General features: G+C 48.8%; 1 protein-coding gene across 1 annotated transcript; it reads right to left on the reverse strand.

Moving 5' to 3' along the window:
- Positions 1–417: 417 nt before the first annotated feature.
- On the reverse strand, positions 418–5,160 carry ARSI (arylsulfatase family member I). The gene is made up of 2 exons (XM_032772065.2): positions 4,790–5,160; positions 418–2,151 (listed from the first exon to the last, which is right to left on the reverse strand). Exons 1-2 carry the CDS (start codon positions 5,107–5,109, stop codon positions 750–752), a joined length of 1,722 nt encoding a protein of 573 aa, XP_032627956.1. The 5' UTR covers positions 5,110–5,160; the 3' UTR covers positions 418–749.
- Between the last annotated feature and the right edge of the window lie 5,163 nt (positions 5,161–10,323).

Genomic DNA, 10,323 nt, shown 5'->3' on the forward strand with positions numbered 1-10,323 from the left:
AGTGAGGACGCACAGGCTGTTTTAGGGTGACCAGATGTCCCGATTTTATAGGGACAGTCCCGATTTTGGGATCTTTTTCTTATATAGGCTCCTATTACTCCCCACTCTTGTCCTGATTTTTCACACTTGCTGTCTGGTCACCCTAGGCTGTCTTCCCAGAGCAGGGGCACATGATATAGCACACTCACTAGGATTCCATAGGGTGACAGCACATTTTACAGAGAGACAACCAGGGAAAACTGTCCTGAAGCAGCCTTCAGCAGGCCAGCCATCCTCATATGAACCACATGAAAACATCCCCATGCAGCTTCGAGTACCATTGGTTTGATCTGCTTTTAAAGCTTTGCTCCCAGGATGGTGTATTTGAACTGGTCCCTGGTCGCTTAAGACCAGGGTCATTCTTTTGCATTGGAACGAGCTGGACAGTTCGACAACCTGCGACCAATGTAACATCCACTAAACAGGATTGCAGGACCTCCGTCACTCTCCCTCAGCCACCCTAACCTGGACACCTGCTCCTTGCAGACCGGATGGCTATCCCTACAGGTTGCTCAATTTGGGGGAGACCAGAGGAAAAGACATCTGGAGGCTGTTGTGCGTGGCTGGCCCTGTGCATATGTCCACTGGGACAAGGAAAAATGAGAGGGCGCTACTGGCTCTGTGGCCATCTGCCTCTCTCCCTCCCATTGTCCTGGCCATTTGGAACACCCACCTTGAGCAGCTGCATCTGGAGCTCTGCAGCAGCCCCATCAGATGCGGTTTGACATCAGCCTGGTGTTCAGCTTCCGGAAAAAGGAGCGCAGCTTGCAGATCTTGCACTTCTTCTTCTCGTTTTTATTTCTCAGCAGCCCGCCACCTCCCTCCCAATCCTCCGCTTCCTCCTCGCTGGCCCATGGCCCCCAGGCACCACCATTGAAGTCCGGGTGGGCCCGGGGGTTCTCGGCCGGGTACCTAACTGGGATTGCAGTCCGGTTGTAATGGGCCAGCCTCTTCAAGAGAGCCCTGACCACGTCCGGGCGCTGGTCCGACAGATCATCGCGCTCGTAGGGGTCGGCCGTGATGTTGAAGAGCCAGACGGATTTGCGCACGCTGTCTGTCAACCGCTCCAAGTTCCACCAACTCCCTGGGAAGTTGGTCAGCATCTGAGGCGGGATCCAGTCACTGTAGCCAGGGTCACCAGTCAGCAGCTTCCATTCCCTCACCCGTATGGAGGCCTGCACAGCTGTGTTCCATATGCCAAAGCCGCCCTTCAGGGAGCCGTGCTTGGCGTGGTTGTAGAGGGGGTCAATGTTGTGTAGGATTTCGGTGCGCGGGGACTCCTTGCCCTCACTGATGGCCGGCCACACATTGTACCCATCCAGGCCCTCAGCTTCAGACATGTTGCCCCCAGCCAGGGTCACCAGCGTAGGGTACCAGTCTGTGATGTGGACCAGGGCCCAGCTGGTCCTGCGCTTGCGTTTGATCAGGGGGCTGTGGACAAAGCCAATGCCACGGACCCCGCCTTCCCAGTAGGTCCCTTTGCGGCCTCGCAGAGGCCAGTTGCTTCCCCCAGAAAATGTCTGCCCGCCATTGTCTGTGGAGAACACAATCACGCTGTTGTCATAGTAACCGTACTTTTTGAGTGCCCAGGTGATGTTTCTCACGGCCTCATCCATACACGACACCATCGCGGCGTATTTGCGCCGAGCCACATTGCCCATGGAGCGGTAGCGGTAGATGTACTCTTTGGGGGACTGCAGGGGCGTGTGCACGGCTTGGAACGCCACATAGATAAAGATGGGCTCCTTGGGGTTATGGGTGGCCAGGATCTTCCTCACTCGCTGGGCATAGAGGAAGGTTGAGTACTTCCCACTTTGGTCCCATGCTACGTTCTCCCCTTCATGCAGATCATAGCCGCAGACGCCGGGTCCGTCGCAGTTGTCGTAGGTGTAGTAATCCACATTGCCTGTCAGGGAGCCCAGAAAGGTGTCAAAGCCTCGGCGGGTGGGCAGGCATTCCTTTTTGTAGAAGCCAAGGTGCCACTTTCCCACCATATGCGTCGAGTAGCCGGCTTCCTGCAGCTTTTGGGGCAGCGTGACCTGATCCAGGGGCAGGCAGTTGGGCTGCCGGGGCCGGATGATGGAGTGCTGAAGGCCCGTGTGGATCTGGTACCTGCAAGGGGAATGAAGAAAAACAAAAAGAGAAATTAGTTCTGATCTGGAAAAGCTCTGAGCCATTCCTCAGTGGAGCCTGCCCATATGCCTGGGAAAGGAAACACCTTGCACTAGGTTTGACATGGTGGACCCCTATTTGACAGATGTCTCAACCACACACTCCTGTCCAAGTTGCTCTATCCAAATCCATTGCATCCACTATCGTTTGGGAAGCAGGAAGACCCTTATGTAACCTACAGGAACAAACTATGGGCAAAATCAGTTCAGCAAATACCTCTCAAGTCAGCAGTGCAGGATGGTCATTGGGCTGCTCTCCTGTAAAAAGCTAGATTGTGCAACCCTTATTTGTGTTTCATGAGTCATCCCATTGAGGATAGTGGGGCTACTCAAGTGAGCAATGGCTCAACAAGATGAGTAAGGCTTGCACAATCTAGCAGTTTGCTGTGTGTCCATAGGGTGACTAAGTCTGTCCTGGGAATATTAGCTTCCTTCCTCCCATTCCCAGATTCAGTTGGTTTCTCTCTTCTAGTGGCACTTAGGTGACATCTGTTCTATCCAGATCCTTAGCACTAAGGGACTGAGATGAGGCAGGCTTCATACAATGAACACTGATCTCCCAGCGCTGTCATAGTTCTCCTATGGACATGCAGCATACCCTAGAGACATGCAGCTATTCGCCACCACCACAAGATGCATCTACGGTCACTACAGAGACTCAGCCTGCACCCTCTACAGGAGAAGACTATGGACTTAGAGGGAGTTGTACATGCCTCCTTCGCAGCGGCATTGTGAGAATCCAGCCCTTAACGGTTCTAAAGCCAAGCAAGTAGGAAAAGGGCTAAAAACACGTCAAGTGTTGTTATTACTGCTATGAGCGGAAAGTCTCCTATAGCCCCATGGTCAAAGCAAACACCACATGGATGATGCCACCGTGTGACCCCATGAGTTGGTGTAAAGGGAAGAAAGGATCATATAATGCACAGCCACAGGGACTATCACGTTAGCACGATGGCCACGCAGATACCAGCTCTTTCTTTCCTAGGTGTTTGCAAAGGTTGCAACTGTCTCCCTCCATTTTGGGGGTCTGATGGAGGAGCTGGAGGTTCTCCCTTTTGAGGTGGTTATTAATTTGTGTTATGGCCATCAGTTTCCAAGGGCTCAGCAGACATGGGCATGCACCATTTGAGCCACTTTATAGATAGGAAGCCTGCGGCACAGGCACAGGCTACGACTGTCAAAAACAGACAGTGATTTTGGTTGCCTACCTGAAGGCACCTTTAAAACTTTTGGACTAAGTGACTTGCCCAGCATTCATACAGCAAGTCAGGAATAGATCCCCAGGTTTCCTGACTCCCACCTGATGCCTGGTCTCCTAGATCAATGGTTCTCAACCAGGGGTCCGGGGCCTCCTGGGGAGCCGCAAGCAGGTTTCACGGGGGTTGCCAAGCAGAGCCGGCATTAGACTCGCTGAGGCTCAGGGCAGAAAGTTGAAGCCCAGGTTCCCTGAGCCCTGCCACCCGGGGCTGAAGCTGAAGCCTGAGCAAATTAGCTTTGCAGAGGCCCCTGTGGCATGGGGCCCCAGGCGATTGCCCTGCTTGCTACCCCCTAGTGCCAGCCCAGGCTTTCATATGCAGAAAACCAATTGCTGTGGTACAGATGGGCTGTGGCATTTTTATAGCATGTTGTGGGGTGGGGGGGACTCAGAAAGAAAAAGATTGAGAACCCCTGGCCTAGATCATGCTAGAGCTCTTTAACTACTTATCTGGACCCACATTCCCATAGTGTCTGAACACCTTGCGAGCTTTATTATTTATCCTCACACACCCTTGTGGTGCAGGGCAGGGCTTTTATCTCCATTGTACAGGTGGGAAACGGAGACACAAAGACACTAAATGACCTGCCCAAGGTCACACAAGTCCGTGGCGGAGCAGGGGCATGAATCCCTCTCTCCCAAGTTCTAGGCTAGCATCCTAACCACTGAACCACCAATGGGCCACATTTAGCCCTGGTATCAGGGGTGGCTCCAGGCACCAGCACAGCAAGCGCGTGCCGGGGGCGGCAAGCCGGGGGCTGGTTGCTGTGAGAGCGGCTCACCTGCGGGCTGGTCATGGAGATTCGGTGGCATGTTTGTGGGAGGTCCGCTGGTCCTGCGGCTTTGGCGGTAATTCAGTGGCAGAGATGTTGAAAGCGTGGCACCGTTGGACCTCCCACAGGCATGCCGACAAATCTCCGTGACCAGCGGACGGCCTGCAGGTGAGCTGCCAAAAGCTGCTTGACTGCCGTGCTTGAGGCAGCAAAAACCATAGAGCCACCCCTGCCTGGCATAATATCATTTGACTTCAATGGGAGTTGTATGTGCTTACACAGGGCTCAGTTTGGTTCAAGATCCCTGCCCCATGGAGTCTACAGTGTAAAGTTTCAAGCAATTTATTACACAATACACCAAACAATTCTTTTCCAAGGGATTCTTCCTAAGAGAGCCTCAACGTTTTACTACTTGGGTACTTTCCATAGGACTATCCCATAAACACCTATTATTTCGCCTGCCCTCAGTAAGCTGGAGTTAACTGGTCAGAAGAGAAGGGAAGAAACTGTTAAGTTTCCCAGGACAGTGACAAGTGCAATTGTTGCCTTACCTGCCCGTTATAAGTTGGCTCCTTGATGGGGTGCAGATGGGCTGGATATAATAATTCTCCAGTTTAACTCCTTCTGCTGCTAGCCTGTCTAGCATTGGTGTCTGTATGTCTGAGTCATGGTACCCAATATCATGGTACCCCTGGTCATCAGTCAGAATGAAGATGATGTGAGGTGGCTTGGAAAAGGCAGGAGGGAGGGATTTCTCCATTGGGTCCATGGAAACATCTGTTACCAAGCTGGGTTTCATCCAATCCCAGGACAAGTAGCCAAAACTAAGCAGGCTGACTAGCGAGAAACCTGTGAGAGCATAAACAGCCATGCTGAACCAAGCATTCAGACTTCTAAGGAAGATTATTATCCAAGCATCTTCCACTGATAGGAGATCTCTTCCTCCTCCTCCAAAATAAATCACAATCTACCCTCCCAACCTAGGGTTTGTTCTTTCAAATCCTTTGGCAGGTTTTATACAAACAACTCTCTCTCTCCTTTAAAAAAAAAAAAGCAATTAAATCCACCAGTGCTGTAGAGCTGTTTTCAGTAAAAAGAAAATAATCTTCAACCTGAAACAGTCAAAGACACATGCACCATAAAGTTAATTTCCTCTGTGATGTTATTAAGTTTCCAAAAGTGCTGCAATGTCTCGATTTTAATACAACCACCCAAAAACCCGGCTAGAGGTTGTTGGATTCTTGTCCCATTCAGCTGTTTGAATGCCAGGCTAGCCAAATGGCTCATTGAGCCCTGCCTCAGCAGAAGATGTTCTTTTTATGTAAACTCCAGTGGAAGATGGAGCCAAAGTTCAAGCCCACAGCTGCTGAGTCCTCTACCTCACCCCACCGTGATGAGCCAGGTTCTCCCTTCTTCACAGTTTGCACTGAAAAGATTTCTTGGCAAGACCAGATCACCATTATTCTCTTTTCTTCCTTCCTTTGTTTTCTTTTGTTTTTCCTTTCCCCCCTTCCGCTTCTTCCAAATTAGCTCCCTCAAGAATCCCTGAAGTTTTTCAAAACTGAACAAAGAGCTCTGGAAGCTCCCTGCTTAGCTTTGCTCAGACTGCAAACCAAGTGATGAGGGCAGAGCCAGAGGGGAAAAGAGCGAAAGTTCCCTCCTGAACAGACTGGAGGAGAAGGCAGAAAGTTGTAACATCTGCCCAGGAGACAGGCTAAGCAGCCAGGTTTAAGGGGAGCCTGAGCGTCAGCCCCTCCCAGTTCTTTCACTGACTTCAAGGAAAAAAGCTGGGAAGCCCAGAGCCCTGCAGGGTCCTAACACTGGTTCTGTTCCCCTGCTTTCCAGCTGCAGCGTGGCTGTCTCCTTCTCTGATGTGTGCAGGGAACTAATTCCAGGACCAGCACGCAGAGGTTTCTTGCCTACATTCCTGGAGGCATTTTCATTTTTCTGAACCTGAAGATTTTAAACAGGATGCTTCACCGTCCAGATGTATCAAGGCTCCTGGTAGGCCTGTCTGGCATTCCTCACCATGATCCCCAGCCAGACAAATATGTTCTTCTGGAGTCACTGCAGGGCAAATTCCTGAGACTGCAGAAAAACCTTCCCCCACCAATTTCCCTTTCTTGCCCTTGCAGAGAAGTGTCCAGATGATATAAAGAGCTGGTGGCAGCAGTAGGCCTGGAATAGTGAGTGGTGGATAAACAGTGGAGCCCACCCTCAGTGCTACAGTAATACAAATAAATAAATAATAGTTGAAAGATCCCCAGTTAAGGGGAAATGACAATGATTAGTTATAGAGTCTTGGATAATTAATAACACAGGACTATCTAATGGTACTCAGAACTCTTCAACTGTAGATCTTAAAGCACTTCCCAAAGTTGAGTTAGCATTATTATTCCCATTTTACAAATGGGGAAACTGAGGCAGGGAGCAGTGAAATGTCTTATCCAAGGTCACATGGCAAGTGAGGGGTAAGATTTCTAATAGAATCGAGGTCTCTTCCAACATAGGTACTTAAATGGTCTGCATTATAGCAGTCCCCAAGAATTAGTTTGGTGTTCGAGGCACAGTACTATATAACCCTTCCTGTAGACGTCAATGTAGATATATAGGTGTTGCTCCCATGTAGGTGTCGGTATATAGATGTGGCTGTCCTGTAGATCTGAATATAGAATAGTTCAAAGCAGTTTTAGCAATACCTGTCATTGTTTCAATAGCTACTCAAGTGCCAATGGTGCTGGTGTATGTCAATGAAAAGGGACATTTTCTTGCTACATCCTATCACCAAGTCCAGTGATGCCCAGTCGTGCTCACTTTACTCACATGAGTCTTCTCCTCTTGACTTTATGAGCAGGATTTGGCCTGAAATGGGAAAACCTCACATTCAGAATATGTCATTCTAATAAAAAACAGTTGCACGTATTTGCGATAGCCTAGTGAGAGCCCCAGGGCTCTGGAAAAGTCAAATGTTCGTTCAAGGCACCTCGGTTGTCATTCACGCAGCAGAAAGGAGGCTGCACCGCAGATTTCTCAGGCTCTAAGGAGGTGGTAATTGTCTCAAATTCTCTGACACTGACAGCATCAATTATCTATATGTATGTACATGCACAATGATGAGGTATTCTGATTTCGCTTACTCCAGTTTATCCCAGCGACTTGAGTGGAACGACTTTTGATTTCACCTGGGGCAAGTTAGATCAGGATCAGGCCCCAGATATTTCCCTCTCCGCTTTCCCTATCTTTAACGGGGGATTTGGGAGTGTACTCTAATCCCCTTAGCACCTCACTAAAAGAAAAAATATGGCATGTGACAACATGGGCTGGGCAGTGGGGCTCATCTCCTGTTTCTGAGATCCCATTCACCAGTTTCATCCCCTAGGCCTGTGGTTCTCAACGACGCGTATCCCTAGGGGTGCGCAGAGATCTTCCAGGGGGGTACATCAACTCCTCTAGATATTTGCCTAGTTTTACAACAGGCTACAATAAAAGCACTAGTGAAATCAGTACACACTGTAATTTCATATAGACAAACACTTTCTTGTTTATACTGCTCTTTATACTATCCTCTGAAATGTCAGTACAATATGTACGTTCCAGCTGATTTATTTTATAATTATACAGTAATGACGAGAAAGGCGGGCATTTTTCAGTAATTGTGGGCTGTGATACTTTTGTATTTTTATGTCAGATTTTTGTAAGCAAGTTGTTTTTAAGCAAGGTGAAAGTTGGAGCAACGCAAGACAAATTAGACTCCTGAAAGGGGGACAGTTGTCTGGAAAGGCTGAGAGCCGCTGGGCTAGGCTGACAAGCAAAATGGGGCAGCTGCACTTTCAAGGGAGCCGTCGGTCTTTAGGACCGCAGGGGCAGGAGCTTCAGTTCAGTTTCCTGGACAAGTCCCCCTGTGAGGCTCTTGTAGTTCTGTTGACTCAGTCAAACAGCTGGGTGAGTTTATTCAGCACTACTCCACTCTCTTGCCTTCTCACTCTCTCTTCCAGTTGTGGGAAGCTGTTACTGGAACTGTGGCTCCCCTGACATGTTAAAGCTTGTCTAGTTCCCCCACAGTCCCCGAGCCACAGCTTGTAACTCTTCCCCATGAAGATCCCAGGCACAGCCCCAGAGAAGTGGGAGGAAAGATTCAGCAGGCTACAGAATGCTTCTCACTTAAAGGAGGTTGGGGACATGGAAGAAAATGCAACGGTTCCTATCCTATGTGGGTGCTTTTGACAGTGCCGTTTCCAGGATGGGAGATGGCACCGATAGACTGAGAGTGGAAGACCAAGAGGATGTGTCCCTGGGATTGTGATGGCAGAAAGAATTAGAGAACCACCAGTACCCCAGGGAGTTTTCCACCTGTCTTCCCAAGTACATAACATTTAAAGGAAGGGGTGGAAGTCAACTCAGTCCCTGCCCTGGAATTCTGCACATTACCCAGGACACTATATGGTTATATCTATATATGGTGGTGCACATTAGCTGTTACCATCCATTTAGTAGAGACTAAGGTGATGGGTGCTGTAGAAAAAACAAAAATAGATACAGAGATTAGATAAATGGATCTATCTTCTGGACAGCAGCCTTGTGTCTTTTCACACTGGCAAAGATTCATGCATACATAGGGAAGCATGGTGGTGTGATGTAGTGGGTAGAAAAGGGGGAGGAACCAGGAATCTCAGGATCTATTTCTTATTCTGGCACAAATTGTTGCTTAATCACAGGCATGTCACTTAACCTCTCTGTGCCTCCTTTGATCCATCCATAAAAATGAGGATTCCTGCCGAACCTCCGAGGAAGCACATTAATGTTTGTAAAACAGACCTTCAGGCCAGAGGCAGTGAGTCATTTCCAAGTCTAATCCCAGCACTTTCTAAATAATAACTAGTAGTTGGTTTTGGTAAATGTGTTCTAGAAACATGAACATACTGGGCTTTCCCCTTCTGATTTTGTCTTTTACCATTTAAAAACAATGCTTTTTATTCCCTTTGTTTATAACAGAACTTGACATTAACAGGAGATTCTTAATGTTCTTCTTTGTCTGTGCCCTCGTACCACTGATCACATCAAAATTGCTCTGGGAATGGTATTTTTTAAGTTACCTGCTGTTGCACAGACACCACATATTTTTATAGGTCCTACACAAATTGTGTCTATTTTTTCTTCTTGCTTATTTTCTTTGTTGAAGAGGGACAGTTTGGGTTTTAGAAGGCTGTCATATTTAGAATTCATAAGACATGGGTTGTAAACAATGACTGGAACAATTTTAAGAAACGGCACATTTTGTGACTAAACTACTTATCAGCATCCCTCTAAACCAGATTATCATCCTCAACCGGAGAGCAAAAATACCAGCAGGCAGCAGACTTGGCAAAGTTTGATTTCTCTGTGCTGTCTGAGCAACAGTGCCAGACCAAGTTGGAAGGGAAAGAGGAAGAAGGACCAGGAGGAGGAGCAGCGAGATTAGGCTGGAGCAGTCTGGAGGATGTCAGGACTGAGGCACATTGACAAGGCTTTGGGGGTGGGGAAGGAAAGTACTAGAATAGCAAGGTCAGGATTGAGGTGGGTTGGCAGAGCTGCAGGGGGGCCAGGAATGGAATAGAAGGGAATGATGCAAGTCTGTGCATAACAACATCCTGCTGGATACCGAGGGTGTAAACAAGAAGAGTTGCACAACTGTAAGCAGCACAGAACGTGCCTTTAACCCCAGCACAGGCAAAATAATGAGATACCTCTGCTCCTGGGTGCCACATGAGCTCAATACACATGGTATCAGAGAGGGAAGGCAGTGATGGGCTGGGGTGGGGGGGCTGGTTTAGATGGGCCTCAAATAGGAGTTAGAGAGATCCAGGGACATGTAGATTTTCCAAGAGCCAAGAGTCCTCCATGCAGTGTCAGGTTTAGCACAGAAAGCAGGGAGCTGTACATCCAAGTCCTGCTGCCCGGAGATCAAGGACCTAAGAGAACTTCGATCTACCAATCTATTTGGGAGGGGGCTCCCCACCACTAGAAAAGATTGGGTCCAGGCAAAGCAGGAGACTATGTGGGTGGCGGTATGGGCTGGCTCTGACTACCCTCTGTTGCCCCTTGTGCT

The sequence above is a fragment of the Chelonoidis abingdonii genome, chromosome 7 (assembly GCF_003597395.2).
Source record: "Chelonoidis abingdonii isolate Lonesome George chromosome 7, CheloAbing_2.0, whole genome shotgun sequence".
Taxonomy (NCBI): Eukaryota; Metazoa; Chordata; order Testudines; family Testudinidae; genus Chelonoidis; species Chelonoidis abingdonii.

Excerpts from the sequence above, each read along its gene's own strand:
- ARSI (XM_032772065.2), bottom strand. The coding sequence starts at position 5,109 with ATGGCTGTTTATGCTCTCACAGGTTTCTCGCTAGTCAGCCTGCTTAGT. Across the intron at positions 2,152-4,789 it reads AGCCAACTTATAACGGGCAG|GTACCAGATCCACACGGGCC; the intron begins GTAAGGCAACAA and ends TTCCCCTTGCAG.